Source organism: Staurois parvus, unplaced genomic scaffold, assembly GCF_062004578.1.
Source record: "Staurois parvus isolate SC_StPar_1 unplaced genomic scaffold, SC_StPar_1.0 ptg000090l, whole genome shotgun sequence".
Classification (NCBI taxonomy): Eukaryota; Metazoa; Chordata; class Amphibia; order Anura; family Ranidae; genus Staurois; species Staurois parvus.
Window position 1 is genome coordinate 23915571 of NW_028317886.1, and position 16931 is coordinate 23932501.

General features: G+C 38.6%; 1 protein-coding gene across 1 annotated transcript in view; it reads left to right on the forward strand.

Annotated features, from left to right (window-relative positions):
* The window catches only part of SLC10A7 (solute carrier family 10 member 7), a 276262-nt gene that overhangs the window by 56902 nt on the left and 202429 nt on the right, over window positions 1-16931 (forward strand). Inside the window, exon 4 of the mRNA XM_089670484.1 lies at window positions 6582-6657. Coding sequence (XP_089526610.1) covers window positions 6582-6657 — 76 coding nt within the window. The remainder of the gene's footprint in view (window positions 1-6581; window positions 6658-16931) is intronic.

Here is a 16931-nt window from a genome sequence, read left to right on the forward strand (position 1 = left end):
AGGTAAGGCTACTAGAACAAAATGGTTTTTTTTCCCTACAAAATTACAAAACATAAAAGTAAAAATAGAATACAGTAACACAATGACTTCCAAATGAGTCTGTTCATTCATTGTGAATGCTAAAACACAAAGGTCATCGATGTTCTTAAGCATAAACAAATATTTGAAAGGGAAAGCATTATGAACGGCAGTACAGGATGTTCTCAAATATGTACTTTAACACTGATAGAGTGTACAATATTTAAGCCTTTATTACGGCTGATGTGTCTGACTTATGTTAATGTTCAGGGGCTAACTGACGGGTAGGAAGGATTAAGATGTCAAGAGAAATTAAGCTAAACACATCAGCCAATCAGTTGCATTCATCACGCCGACCATGAAACCTTCTTTTATTTAAATCAGATCGTCTTGTGTGTGACACTGAGCTCTTCGTTAAGCACTAATAAGTGTCCTTTATTCCCATTCCACTGCAGATGTACAGACTTCCCTTCTGCTGTCCTTGTGTCAGAAATACTTTCAGAATTGGTCCCGTATAATCATTCCAAGTGCTTAATGCATTTTGGTTTTTAAAATTGTAACTCCCTTAGGATGTAGTAGGCTGGATGAATATAGCAAAGGATCATGGAAATCATTCAAACCTTCATTGAATTACAACACTTGAAGAATAAGAGAAGAGGCTATTTCCCAAAGACAACAGTCAAAGCAGTTTACATTAAATCATTCTTTCTCATTCATATTCTTATCCTGCACAACCAGGCCAAGAGATAATTGCAGCTGTGAATCTTCACAATGGAATTTTGCATTTTTTTTTGTAATATCAGTTATAGTAGAATAGTTGGAGAAAATAAAAAATATGAACATTCAGACAGATTTTTCTGTTTTTCTTAAGGCAACAGATCTAAACTTAAAATGGTAAAATACAAATCACATAGTTCTGACATGTAGACTGAGAATGAAACATTTCAGTGTTGCGTCATATAAATGTAGAACATCCCAAAAAATGCATTTGCCGAACGTGGTCCTAAACTGTAAAGTTAGGCCTGCTTTAATCAGGCTGGCATTAGCGGAAAAATGGTGCTGGCAAATAAAACAGCATAAACTTGCCTAACAATTAGGCAAAGCGGGTCCTCTAACAGTTCCAATTCAGGGTCATTCAATCTGAGGTTATCATGGTGGGGCACATACTTCAGCAGAGATTTCATTTAAAGTGAATTAATCCTCTGCAGATATCAGAACCCATGGTGTAGAGGTGCTGATGACCGCAGGTTGTATGACCTAAAGGGGGGAACAATGCCAGACATCATATTTGCAGTTAAGTTTTTGATGATGTTTATGCATTTACCTTGCCTCCTTGATGCCTGCTTGTTACAGTTTGGATCTACATTAAAGTTTAAAACAAGCATATTTTAAAGGGCCAGTCCTTAACTTTTAATTGATCTTTGAGAGGACTTTGAGTCTACCCGTAAACATACTAATCTAAATGTCTTGCGTACAAGAGAAACAAAGCATTGTTTGTTATGACAAGTAAAATTGGTCAGAAAAATATATAAGGTGGACTTAGGTGGGCCAACTGAACCACATGGTTTTGTATCTCTGTAGTAGTGTTATGTAAAACCAAGTTATGTTTCATGCTATAGTGGGAGTAGTCAAATGTATCCTGCTGCAGTGAAGTGTAAAAAGTGCAAGATCCAGAAGAGAAAGAAATACCTCTTTTCATGACCACAGCAGCTGGATAGAACTGGGTACTGTGTGAAAAACATCTTGTGATCCAGTACATCTAGCACTGTGTGAAAAACCTCTTGTTGTAACATTCATAATGTACTGCTAGGTACTGTGTAGCTTAATGTTCTGTGTGTGTATATGTGTATAATCTTGCTTCCAAAATAACTGACAGTGTCATTCCTACTCTACTTATTCCTTTACCTTGTGGAGAAGAAATTCCTGCTGTTCTATGTCTTCGGATTGTGGTAACTCGTAATAATCCAGAATTTTATATATTCTGTTTTGTATCCAGCTCTGCATATCTCTGGTGATACAACTAATCATTATGTGCATACGTATAAGTATGTTCAAAAGCTTCCTCACTTAGAAACTGGTTTTGAGGCTAATAGAGAGTAAGGCTGCACTATTTCTACATAATTCTAAGATCGACAACAAAAGAGAGCGTAAGTCTGAAAGGTTGAAGCACGCGCCTGAAAAACAAAAATCTGATTTACTCCAAACTGAATCTGCACAAAATCTTTATTGCATCACTCGTGTAATACATCATCAAAATTAAATTTTGGATTCTGCATCTACGCCTACCAGCACATGACTCTACGATAGATCATTTTTCAACTTTCTCTGTATTACCAAGGCTTGCAGTGTACTGCAGTCTCCTTTAGCACAAATGATTATGACCACTGTTCAATTTCTCCCTAAGGGAGCTATATATTCAATGCTCTTTAGGCAGAAGAAAGAATAGGGATTGTGGTCAGCACAATTAGCAATTACTGTGACACACAGGGTCTCCTTTTGTGTTTTGGTCATGAGAAATATACAAAATTGATTAACAGGCAAAAAATACCTAAATTTGCTTTTCCAAAGGAATGAACATAACAACCCGTGCTACCCTTACTGCTGCACAGGTGCCCCATAGACCTAAAACCTTTCAGGAAGGCCCCACAAATGGTCTCATACCAACTTTCCACTTTACAGCAGATAACAAGGGCCAAATGGACCAGAAAGCTCATATCAAAGGGTGTTCCTTTCAAATGCCAGGTTCACTATTCAAACACATACAGCTTTGTTTGAATGGAAAACATGCACCACAGTAGGACAGTGTGTCTCTAAAGAAATGCAAAGCAACACAAAGCAGGTCAAATGCAGTCTCTGAACTGTCATATGTACTGCCCAATTAAATGGAAGTCAACATGATTTTTCTGACCATCAACCAAAGATCCATCAACCGAAACCCTAAGGATGCTAAACATCTCATGGGCAGGGCAGGAGGGTAGCTGTAATTGGAAACAAATTTTAGAGCAAGAACCCATGATGACAGAGAACTGTATACAGTGCTAGTGGATAATAGTGCATAGCAGAGACTGAGTGCAAGAGGAGATGGCAGATTCTGAGCACTTTCTGATACATTTTGGGAGCCCAACAGGTTTTCAGGGGAGCCTAACATTGGCCAGGCAGCATCTTGATTACAGGAGATAACTTGGCAGTAGGGTAAGATGTAAAAAGGGGCCAGAATCTTATCTTTGTAAAGACATCCCCTGTAGTTTGCTGCTTTGCTTTTTCCATGTTTATAAAATATCCAGAATTTTCCTTACATACTGTATTATAGAAACTGAAATGTTACTCAATTAATCTTTAAACACCACAAACTAGAATTATGGTCTGAAAGTCCTGCCAGTTAAAAGAAAAAAAAAATAATGTCCATGTAAGGAAGGATTATTTCTGAAGTTGCTTTAGGCCTGATCTCCTGTGATATGGAGCTAGGAATAGACTTGTTATGAATGCACATACTGTACAGTGCTCAGCATAAATAAGTACACGCCTTTGAAAAGTAAGATTTTAATCAATATCTCAATGAACACAAGAACAATTTCCAAAATTTTGACAAAACCGAGTTTTTTTTTTTATAACATTTGTTTAGCTCATTACATGAAAGTAAGGTTAATAATATAACTTAGATTACAAAATCTTCAGTTTTACTCAAATTAGTTCATGCAAAAATGAATACACCCCACAACAAAAACTACTACATCTAGTATATTGTATGACCTCCATGATTTGTAAGGACAGCACCAAGTCTTCTAGGCATGGAATGAACAAGTTGTCGACATACTGCAACATCTATCTTTTTCCATTCTTCAAGGACGACCTCTTTTAGGGCCAGTTCACACCACAATAATGCATTCCGGATAAGTTTTTGCTTACAGTTCACATTCCATTCTGGTACAGTTTGTTATGTTCCAGTACAGTTCTCTGCAGAAAAAATGCAGCATGGTCTACTTTTTTTTTCTGCAACGGAAACTGACTGAAACTGACTGCACTGGTGTGAACTAGGGTCATTGGAATACATAGAAAACACTGCGCATGCATTTTTGATGCAAAAAACCCCCAGCACTGGACTGCATCTGGTGTGAACTAACCATTAGAGCCTGGATGCTGGATGGAGAGTGATGCTCAACTTGTCTCTTCAGAATTTACCATAGGTGTTCAATTGGCTTCAGATCAGGAGACATACTTGGCCACTGAATCACTTTCACCCTGTTTTTCTTCATGTGTTTTGGATCATTGTCATGTTGGAAAAGTGCATGGCGACCAAGGGCGCAGAGTGATGGTAGCATCTTCTCTTTCAGTATAGAGCAGTACATCTGTGAATTCATGATACTATCAATGAAATGTAGCTCACTGACACCAGCACTTTTGTACACCCACAGAAGGACACAGCCACCACCATGTTTCCCTGTAGGCACCATGCATTTTTCTTTTGTACTCTTCACCTTTGCGACGCCATACAGTTTTGAAGCCATCAATTCCAAAACCATTTATCTTGGTCTCATCACTTCAGAGTACAGAGTCCCAGTAGTCATCTTCTTTTTCAGAATGAGCCCTAGGGGGGCTTTTTTGTGCATGGGCTTTAGGAGAGGCTTCCTTTGTGGATGACACCTATGCATGCCATTCCTCTGCAGTGTATGCCATATTGTGTCACGGGAAACAGTCACCCCAGTTTGGTGTTCTACTTCTTTAACCAGCTGCAGTGATCGCTTCTCATCAGAAAACGCTCCTGTCGAGGTGTCAGCTTCCGCGGACAGCCTGCACATCTCTGTGAGATGGTTGCAGTTCCATATTTGTTAATTAAATTTTTGTATTCCTTTTGCTACAGCATTCTGACTGATTAAGTGAAGCTTTGCTGATCTTCTTTAGCCTTCATCTTTCTTGTGTAAAAAGTTATTTTCTTTGTTAAGTAATGCCCTTTTATAATCAACTGTCTGCTAGACACCTGTTTAAGGAATAATTAGACTCACCTGTAGTTGAATTCTTGTTAATTAGGATTTTGTTGTCTAAAATTTAACTCTGCTCCTAAGACTTTCATTGGGGTGTATTCATTTTTGCAACATGGTCTTGAATGAGTTTGTTAGGAAAAATACTTTTTTGTGTGTGCAAATGAACAAATCTTGTTTGCAATCAATGGCTCACATTTGTGGGAGTATTTTGTATTATAGTATCCCATAGAAAATGTTGATTCTAAAAGGAAAGTAAAGGTTTTCTGACAAATCTGATGGGTGTACTCGTTTATGCTGAGCAGTGTGTGTGTGTGTGTGTGTATATGTATGTATGTGTGTATATATATATATATATATATATATATATATATATATATATATACATACAATAGACAGATGGTAAACTTATTTGTATGATAACTGAAGTCTTCCCATACAAAAATTTACTGTATGTCTGTGTTACTAATAAAGTGTATAGGACAGGAGATGTGTTATCTGGAATATGCATGAATTATGAGCAGCTTTTGTTTGCCCCTTTCCTCCTCCTGAAATAGTACTGTAAATCGTTTTTGGTCCCAGGGACACTTTATACTGAATTTAGCTTACCATGAGCACTAATTATGCTGTAAGATGTCGATGAACCTACAAGCCTAACACTTACTGTACTGTTGATTAGATGCTGGTTTATTTTAATTCTTTATTTTCAGTTTACACAGTCATATGATCAGCATACAGAAATGGAAGGCAAAAACCACATGTACTCAGTCTACAATAGGTGATCACAGGCAATTATGACACATACATGAATAAATTGGGGTATTATGTTCATTTACATGATAACAACAATATAGGATCCGCTTGAAAACGGACTCTTTCAGAATCAGGTGACCCCTGGTCTTTTGTCATTGTCTTTTACCTACACCATGGGTAACTAAAGAGTGTTATCCCTGGATGACTGATTAAAATGTATATGAATGGGGAATAGATGACTTCCAAGATCAGAATGGACCCAAAGGAGGTGTTGTAGAAAACTGCTGCCTTTGAAACAATCCTAAGGGGTTTTATTTCAGACCAGATTATTACTTTATGTTCAATCTATATATATGGCATTTAATAAGGAGTGTTTAATAGACTATGGTATTCGGCTGAGCAGGTGAATTCAGTTTGCTGGCGGTTTATTTTGATCTTTAGATTTTCTAAATATGGAGCTAGTTTACAAATATATAAATCAATGCTAATATGCTAAATTGGTCCTGGATTGTATGTGCTTATATATGGATTTTTATAAGAACATAGGTTATTTGTTCATTTCTGCAGACTGATGTCAGTAGTTCACTGCACCTTGCAAAATGGTCCCGAAGAAGTGTCAGTGTTAGATAAATCAATAAATAAGTATATGTTGTGTGGAGAAAATGAAAATAACTTTTTCATTTTTTTCCCTTCATTTATTTCTGCCAGTGTATTGTATTTAAAAAAAAATAACCTACCAGAGCTTGCATACTATTTCACATTACTTAACACTTTTAAAAATGAAAACCCAAGCATATTGTTTAATATTTACTAATTAATTCTGTTTTCTTTCAGTTTGCAGACGGTAAGCTGTATGCCTCCTCCAGTTTCCTCAGCAGTAATTTTGACCAAAGCTGTCGGTGGTAATGAGGTGAGTGCTCTCTCTCCATATGTATTTCCTTTGGAAAGACGTTTAACTTACTGTATCCCAGCTGAAAGCAGATCCATGCTGCTTTATTTTGTTTACTAGCCCCGCTGCAAACACTTTTGTATGACTTATTACTTTAAAAAGCTTTATGTCTGACTTAGAAATAGTTCAAAGCATGGACTGGTTTTATTTAGCCCTTTCAGCAAACTTCCTTCTTATGGGAGGTCAACAAATACATAGTTCAGGGCCTGACATGCTGGAAGAATTTTCAAAAGTACAACCTATGTAGAGCAAAAGCTAAGATTCTGTTGCAGTATGGGAGCAGAGTACTCATTTGGACCTGTTCATCAATGACATGGTGAGGAGGAGAGGCCATGTACGGGTCCAAATATTTGGAAATGTATTACATTTTCACGGCTGTTGAATTATATATAAGCATGTGACAGTTATCCAATATTAGTGATTTATTTTAATTATTCAGTGGAGCACTGCAAACCTTGACAGACACTCCTAAACTGCATTTTTGCCTGATAACATATTGTTTCCTTTACGTCACCAATGAAATGATTTTTACCTGGGTAACGGGGTATTACATAAAATAGCCATACACGTACAGATTTCCTTTCATTCAGATTCTTCCATCCACAGTAAATAGCACAATTGGACAAATCTCCTGCTGCAGCAATCATATTCTGACAGCTGACGCCTGTTTGATTTTTTTTTTTTTTTTTTGTTTACACTTCAACTACTTTTTCTGTTGTATGACCATCCTTCCCATGTGTAATGGTGAGTAAATGAAAAACTTTACCTTTTGCCCAGAACAACCAATATGCAAACTTTCATGCCTCTAGTACAAATTTATTGAATTAAAAACAGAATCTGGTTTCAATACGTATTCAGAGACTAATAAGTACAGTCTTTTGCTGAGTGTATGTTTTCCTTTTATTTCATTTTTGGAATAGTTTGGTTATAATTCATAATAATGTACATTAAAGTTTTGGTTGTAGTGGGTAAGGATGAGAAGATCTTCAGATTTTTTGGCTTTGTTTCCCCATTGGGAAGATGCCCCTCTATTTCCTTTCCTGTAATCGCCTTCATTGAGCCAAGAAGTAAAGACAAATGTTCCCTACAGAACACATACGTCAGTTAAGACCTGCTTCAGTTCCTACTCCTTCCTATTCCACTTTACTTAAAATAAAAAGGCTTTAATACTCTATGTGTCCTTGTTGGAGAGATACTCGTTTACTTTCTGTTTCAGTGAAACCTGTTTTTGAGGAAGTCTATAAGGAAAATGTCTATAAAAGAAACTTGACAGAGGCCTTGATCTTTGTCTATTGTACCCCTCAAAACGTTTTATTCTGCCTTTTCCTTTAAGTCTTTTAGAAATTAGAATTTGTGTAGTATCAGTATTTGAAATACTTTTTTGCATGACAGCCAAGATTGGAAGCATCAATTGTCTTGGTAATGGATTTGAATCTCTGCAGAATCTGCTTGATGATGGTTATTTATGCTTTTCATAAACTACTCTAATGGAACAATAAACTACCACTGATTATAAACTGTGTTATCCACCTAGAAGGCGCTGATTATTTGAAACAGAGTGAAGTTGTTTAGCCTGTTTCATGCCTTTGCTATGTTTTCATCTACTACTCACTTGATAACAGCTCATTCCAGAGTGTGCAGCTGATATACTCTCCTTTGTTAGGGCCCTCTTGTCTTCATGTCATTTTTCCCATCCATAATCCTTTGGGGCTGGATTAGCCTAAAACAGTAAAGTAGCCAGATGTCTGATTCTGAGAGAGTCCCAGAGGACAGCTACGGAAGGCAAGTGAATTCGTTCAGGGCTGTAGATCAAAGGTACCTGAGAATAACTTATGGGCACATAATTTCTATCACATATTTTATTATCACTCAGGAAAAAAATCCATTGCGCACCTATTATTGGTGCCTGCATAATAATCAATCAGGGCAGTTGTTTTTTAATAATATCTTAGAATTATTAAAACTAATTTGACAAATCTGTGTCTAATGCTTTTGCCTTTTAAGCTATCAAATCTCCAGAGTCTGTAGTGAACATATCATTTGCCAATGACAGCACAATCAATTAGCACACTTCATTTAAAATTGGATTTAGTAAATGTATACATAAGCAACGTTGTTATTTAGAAGTGAGCCTTTTAATTGCCCTCGTGAACTTCCTGCATCCTTTTATAGCCAGTGTCCATCAGCCAAGTCATAGCTAATGTATTTGTGGCAGCTTGACCACAGTTCTCCCAAACAAACTTGTTATATCAATTGTTATTTGAGTGGTTGCCATTTAAGGGTAACTGGGTGTTCACTGAGATTTTTGGGACCATAAAGAATATCTGAGTTGCATAAGCATTCTCATGGGTTTCAGATTCTGTTAGTCATAACACTGAGCACAAGGGGAGTTAAATGCAAGAAAATGCGCACTGATACAAATTGTGGTCCAGTCAAAATCCAGTTTGTCTTCACTTACTTGAGGTTTGCAATATTTTGTGTTTTGACACAGCTGCCTTAGTTCTTCATGAGATGACTGCTACTGGTTTGCTTACATATTGTCTTAAAGTGCACAGATTTTGTTGGCCTAAAGCAAACCTGTGAAGGGTGAAGTGTGGGTGATGCAGTTCTTCTGGAAATGCTTGTTACCTGGCTGTAGCACTGATCATTTTGCTTTATTAAGTCTCTGACCTGGAATAAGTATGAATGTAAAGGCTTCTGATTTTTAAAGGGGAAAACCTTAACAATACCTGCTTAGACACATGCATCAAGGAGATCACAAAGAGTACTCTCCTCCTCTCCAAAAAAGAAGGCTCCTGTTTCTGCAAGCAGACCTTGTTCCTGTGTCTAAGAGAGTTCTCTTCGCTCCTGTCAAGCCTTGGACTCCAAGCCAAAACCTGGGGCCCTCTTCTATTGGAAGTTTTAGAACTCTTAGATTTTTGGGTCCAGAGTGTAGTTTTCAGTGGCTCAAAAAATGGAGCTTCAGACTCTGCCTTCCCCTCATCATGTTTTCTAATTTGCCTTTCTCTGAAAAAGAAACAGGTGGGTTGCTACACTGTTAATCAGCAGGTCCTTGCATAGGGGGTTATTGCTCCTGTTCTAGGCTGGAAATGTTTTCAGGCTTGTTACTTTACCCATTCACTTTTCCCAAGGCAAACAAAGGCATTCACCTCATTCTAGAACCTAAGACCTTGAACCTGTTTTACACAAAAAAATCATCAAGGTAACGCATTGCCTTCCTTTTCCTGAGAAAATCTGTTGGCCTCTCTGGACATCAGGAATTCTTTGGTTAAGGCCTTTGTGTGAGGTGTTGTGTGTATTGCTTTCCTTGTATAATTCCTGTTGCACAGTGGAACCTACACCTTGTTCTTTCAGCACTTCAGAGGGCAATCTAACCTATTAGGGATGACACCTTATCTGATCTTACTTACAAGGTAGCGATTCTGGTTACTATAACCTCTACAAGGTGGGTCTCTGGAATAGTGGCCTTATCTTGTATTAAGCCTTTCTTAATGGTACACAAGGATAAAGCTGTTCTAAAACCAAGGACCTCCTTTCTTCCCAAGGTGATTTCCACCTTAACCAGGACATTGTTTTTCCCTCTCTGTGTATTTTTCGTTGCTGTCTGGATGCAGTATGTGCTGTGAGGGTCTAGCTCTTGGCTACAACCTACGTTTAGGAAATCCAATTCCCTTTTTGTCCTTTCCATTGCTAGGTGGGTTAGACAAGTCTATGGTCTAAAGCAGGAGTCTCCAAACTTTCAAAAGGGCCAGTTTACTGCCCCTCAGACTTTAGGGTTGCCAGACTGTAGCCAGTGGGAGTAAACAATGCCATAGGCTTTGTGGTCAGTGTGAGTAAAAAAAATTACATTATTGGTGTCAGTATGAGGAACAATGCCCCATTGTTGGTGTCAATGGGAGGAAGAGTGCTCCATAATTGGTGTCGGGGGAGTAAAACTACTCCATAATTGGTATCAGTGGGAGGAATAGTACCATATTGTTGGTGTCACTGGGAGGAATAGTGTCCCATCTCTGGTGTCAGTGGGAGGAAAAGTGTCCCGTCTCTGGATTCAGTGGAAAGAATAGTGTCCTAAGGGCTGGATAAAGGCAAGCAAAGGGCCACATCTGGCCCACGGGCCACCATTTGGAGAGCCCTGGTCTTAAGGATAGTGTTTCAGCTTTTACTCTTAAGGCACACTTTACCAGACCCATTAGTGGTTTATGGGCTTTTCCGCATCTGCTTCTTAGATTTTTAGGACTGCCACGTGACCTTCTTTTCACAGGTTTGTTAAGTTTTACCAGGTAAAAGTTCCTATATCCACAGTTGATCCAGAGGAAGGCAAAACTTGACCTAATTTGTTCTTGTAAGGGAAAAAATTTCTTCCTGATCCCCCAAGAGGCAATCGGATATTCCCTGGATCAACTTTACCTATAAAGGACGTTATTCCACTGCACAGCTTGGTGTCATCTGCAATGACTGAAGCGGTATTTTTAATCCCAGACCCTATATCGTTTATAAATATATTAACAAGGAAAGGTCCCAACTCTGAACCTTGGGGTACACCACTAACAACCCTACACCATTCAGAGTATGAATCATTAGCCATTACTGTCTGAATATAATCTTTTAGCCAATTTTCCATCCATTTACAAAATGATTTTTCCAAGCCTGTAGACTTTACTTTACACATTAGCCGTGTGTGGGGAACTGTGTCAAACGCTTTTGCAATATCCAAATATACCATGTCCACCTCCACCCCTCTGTCCAAGGTTTTGCTCACCTCCTCATAAAAAGAAATCTGATTTGTTTGACATCTTTCTTTCATGAATCCATGCTGTCTGATGCTTAAAGTATTTATTTCCAGCAAGAACTCATCTATTTGGTTTTTTATTAAACTCTCCAGTATCTTCCCAACTATAGATGTTAAACTAACAGGTCTATAATTACTTGGTAAAGATTTTGATCCCTTTTTAAATATAGGCACCATATTGGCCTTATGCCAATCCAGTGGTACTATGCCAGTCATATTAAAGAGTCCCTAAAAATTAGAAACAATGGCTTTCAAATGACAGAGCTCAATTCTTCTTTATTCTGTCTAAATATTTTTTGATCATATCACTTGTGAACCAATGTGGATCATGTGGGGCTGTGTCAATACCATATCCATTATGGACAAGAGCTCCCCCATGCTCCTTTGTATACACAGAGCTGAAGAAGGTATTTAATAAATTTGCCTTCTCTTTGTCCCCAGTCACCCACTCTAGATTATTTTGTGTAGGGCCTACATGTTCGGACCGGACCTTTTTACTATTAATATATCTGAAGAATTATTTGAGGTTTGTCCTGCTATCTTTTGCAATCTGTCGTTCGTTTTCAATTTTTGTGGCCTTGATTTCCTTTTTACATATTCTGCTATATTCTTTGTAATGTTTAAACGATGATAGTGTTCCTTCATTTTTATACTTAATAAAAAACTCTTTTCTTATTACTTATAGTGTTTTTACCTTTGGCCGTAAGCCACATAGGTTTGATTTTTAGCATTTTAAACTTGTTGCCCATGGGAATATATTTTGCAGTGTGTACACATGCAGTCTTTTTGAAGAACTCCCATTTCTGTTTTATGTTCATCCATGCCAATATTCCCTCCCAGTCTAAGTCTTGGAGAGCAGCCTTGGAAAATTAGCTCTCTTATAGTTGAGCGTTTTTATTTTTCTCGTATCTGCTTGTTGTTTACAGCTAACAATAAATGAAATCATGCTATGGTCACTGCTACCCAGATGTTCTTTTATATGGACATTTGTAATAAGCTATGCCTGGTTTGAGATTACCAGGTCCAGCAGAGCATCATTCCTAGTTGGTGCCTCTGTGAACTGTACCATAAAATTGTCATGTAGCAGGTTTATACATTTTTGCCCTTTTAACTGTTCATGCAGTGCCATTACTCCAGTTAAATTCTGGGTAGTTAAAATCCTCCATTATTATAACTGTCCCAGTCCTTGCAGCCCTTTCGATCTGTGCAAGTAGCTGAGTCTCCACCTCCTCATTAACACTGGGTGGCCTATAACAAACTCCAGCAAAAACCTTTGTAGTACGCACCCCCATGTGCAGTTCCACCCTTAATGCTTCAGACTTATCAAACTCTGCATCAACTAGGTCCTCTTTCACACTCACTATGAGATCACTTCTCACATAGAGACAGACATCACCACCTTTCCTATTTACCATGTCTCTTGGAAAGAGAACATAGGCAGGAATATTAATGGCCCAGCCATGCGAAGAACGAAGCCAAGATTAAGCAACACCAATTATATCATAGTTCTCTTCATGCACTAAAGCTTTCAACTTCCCTAATTTGCAAAGCAGACTTCTGGCATTGGTGAACAAACATTTTAATTTAATTGACACCTTGTGCACACGTATTTTGCATATTTTTTTATTTTCATACAAATGGAACCAATTCCAATGGATGTTTGTAACATGGGAACTTTCTTATCTGCCATAGCCCTCCCCCCATCTTTCCCCATTCCACACACCAATTAGTACTGACCCCTCTCTGATCTGTCTGCCCTATTATAATCAAATTCTCCCTCCCCCCTTGATCCTAGTTTAAATACTCCTCCAGCCTTCCCATAAACCTCTCCCCCAGCACTGTACTGTACTCAAGAAAAGGATGTTACAGGCAAGTAAAAAAAATCATATTTTATCTCTTACAACAGGTTTACATTTAAAGACGTATAAAAGAAGGCAATGTCTTGTTTGTATTATGTCTAATAAACACGGGGGTGAGCTAATTCTAATAAGACTTACAGTATAACTAGAGCCGTTTTTGTGTTTTTTGCACACGTTTAAAAAAATCATTTTAGGCCTGAAGATTACACAAAACTCCCTAACATGATATACAGTCAGGTCCATAAATATTGGGACATCGACACAATTCTAACATTTTTGGCTCTATACACCACCACAATGGATTTGAAATGAAACAAACAAGATTTGCTTTAACTGCAGACTGTCAACTTTAATTTGAGGGTATTTACATCCAAATCAGGTGAACGGTGTAGGAATTACAACAGTTTGCATATGTGCCTCCCACTTGTTAGGGGACCAAAAGTAATGGGACAGAATAATAATCATAAATCAAACTTTCACTTTCTAATACTTGGTTGCAAATCCTTTGCAGTCAATTACAGCCTGAAGTCTGGAACACATAGACATCACCAGACGCTGGGTTTCATCCCTGGTGATGCTCTGCCAGGCCTCTACTGCAACTGTCTTCAGTTCCTGCTTGTTCTTGGGGCATTTTCCCTTCAGTTTTGTCTTCAGCAAGTGAAATGCATGCTCAATCGGATTCAGGTCAGGTGATTGACTTGGCCATTACATAACATTCCACTTCTTTCCCTTAAAAAACTCTTTGGTTGCTTTTGCAGTATGCTTTGGGTCATTGTCCATCTGCACTGTGAAGCGGCGTCCAATGAGTTCTGAAGCATTTGGCTGAATATGAGCAGATAATATTCCCGAAACACTTCAGAATTCATCCTGCTGCTTTTGTCAGCAGTCACATCATCAATAAATACAAGAGAACCAGTTCCATTGGCAGCCATACATGCCCACGCCATGACACTACCACCACCATGCTTCACTGATGAGGTGGTATGCTTAGGATCATGAGCAGTTCCTTTCCTTCTCCATACTCTTCTCTTCCCATCACTCTGGTACAAGTTGATCTTGGTCTCATCTGTCCATAGGATGTTGTTCCAGAACTGTGAAGGCTTTTTTAGATGTCGTTTGGCAAACTCTAATCTGGCCTTCCTGTTTCTGAGACTCACCAATGGTTTACATCTTGTGGTGAACCCTCTGTATTCACTCTGGTGAAGTCTTCTCTTGATTGTTGACTTTGACACACATACACCTACCTCCTGGAGAGTGTTCTTGATCTGGCCAACTGTTGTGAAGGGTGTTTTCTTCACCAGGGAAAGAATTCTTCGGTCATCCACCACAGTTGTTTTCCGTGGTCTTCTGGGTCTTTTGATGTTGCTGAGCTCACCGGTGCGTTCCTTCTTTTTAAGAATGTTCCAAACAGTTGTTTTGGCCACGCCTAATGTTTTTGCTATCTCTCTGATGGGTTTGTTTTGTTTTTTCAGCCTAATGATGGCTTGCTTCACTGACATTGACAGCTCTTTGGATCTCATCTTGAGAGTTGACAGCAACAGATAAAAAAATGCAAATAGCACACTTGAAATAAACTTTGGACCTTTTATCTGCTCATTGTAATTGGGATAATGAGGGAATAACACACACTTGGCCATGGAACAGCTGAGAAGCCAATTGTCCCATTACTTTTAGTCCCTTAACAAGTGGGAGGCACATATGCAAACTGTTGTAATTCCTACACTGTTCACCTGATTTGGATGTAAATACCCTCAAATTAAAGCTGTCAGTCTGCAGTTAAAGCACATCTTGTTCGTTTCATTTCAAATCCATTGTGGTGGTGTATAGAGCCAAAAATGTTAGAATTGTGTCCATGTCCCAATAATTATGGACCTGACTGTATTTTCTGAAAGCAGAGACCCTAGAGAATAAATTAGTGGTAGTTAAAATTTTTTATGTCGCATGATTTTACGGCAAAATTTTAGTAAGTAATAAGTAAGTTAATTCTAGGCACAAAAAAAAGCAATACATTGCCCTATTTTCTTTGTAAAATATAAAATATGAGGTTGCAGCGAGTAAATAGATATCAAACTTGTAAAACTTTAAATTTGTGTGCGCTCGTGAAATGGCGACGAACTTCAGTACCCTATATTTTCTATAGGTCGACACTTTTAAAGCTCCTTTATAGATCATCAGTTTAGTGTTACGGAGGAGTTCTGGTGCTAGAATTATTGCTCTCATCCTGGCATGTGCTGTGATATGTGTATCGCAATCGACGGTTTCATGCGTAGCCGCCCCAGCGTGTGCTTTTACATTTGTACGTGAGTTTATGTGGGGGCCTCAGTATTTTTTTTGGGGGAATGATATGTACTTGGGCGTATCTTTCATTTTTTACAATAAATAAAAAAACTTTTTTTTTTTCACTTTTTCTTCTCACTTTTTTTTCATCACATAGGGGACAATGTCCCCTATGCGATGATTTTTGGCGACAGGTTTTCTCTGAGACATCCGAGGTCTAAAATACCCTGCATGTCTGCCCTCTGCTGCCCTCTGCTTTAATATGGTGCACATCATTCCCGGGGATTGTATTACAATCTCTCAGCGGGGACCCGGAAGTGACAGCGTAACATCAGTTCCGGGTCAGAACAAGAAGGGGAGGGAAGCGGACTTGCCCGCTCTCCTCCCTCCCCTCTAGCCGACTGCAAGCCTAGCTCGCAGATGGGCAAGCGGAGCCCGGGAAACCTCACGCCCGGGGCACTGCCACCGATTGCTTTACCTGACAGGTGAGCCCGCTGCTTGTTCGCAGCAGGGCTAAAGGAAGAGAAAAACTACCTGTCCGGCAACAGGAACTATATGTTCCGGGCGTTGGGTGATTGGAATCAAACATCCCTGTATTTAAATATACAAAAAGTTGCCCTAGGGTTGATACAGCTGCAAAAAACTTGGTGTTTTTTGTCCATTCAACATAGTAACAGTGGTTGAAAGAAATCTATTTGTATGAAATTCTATTTGTGCATTTCATTATTTTAAAAATTAGATATTACATATGATATGTAAAGCACTGAATAAGTTGTAGTCGCTATATACTGTATATACCTGATACAAATAAATATATTAATGATATGCTTCTTGTAGAATCTCACCCATTTTAAATTAATGCCCCCACCCCTATTTAAAGTACATGCTCTGCCTGCAATGGCTTGCTGAACACACATGACATTTTGAAATGTTGACAACTATGCATTTGTCCTGTTTATCATTTCATCCAAAGTGAAATTAAAGAATTTTTGGTTGACATCAGAACCGTAGTAAAAGGGAAATCTTTCATTGGGGACACCCCAGGATTCCCTCACTTTGCAGGGGTTTTCTCTCACTTCCTGTTTTGGCTATGTGAAAGTACAGAAATCTCCCCTAGGGGACACAGGTGGCAAAAACACTTGACAGGGACCATAACCCTCTCTTCCGCTATCCAAAATGAAAGAAAAAATTGCCTTTAGTTACACTCTAACCGCTTCCCCACCACCCTATAGCAGAAATACTGCTACAGGGTGACAGTGCTGCGCAAAATCACGTGTATATATACGTGATTTGCATTTCCGTGTAGGGAG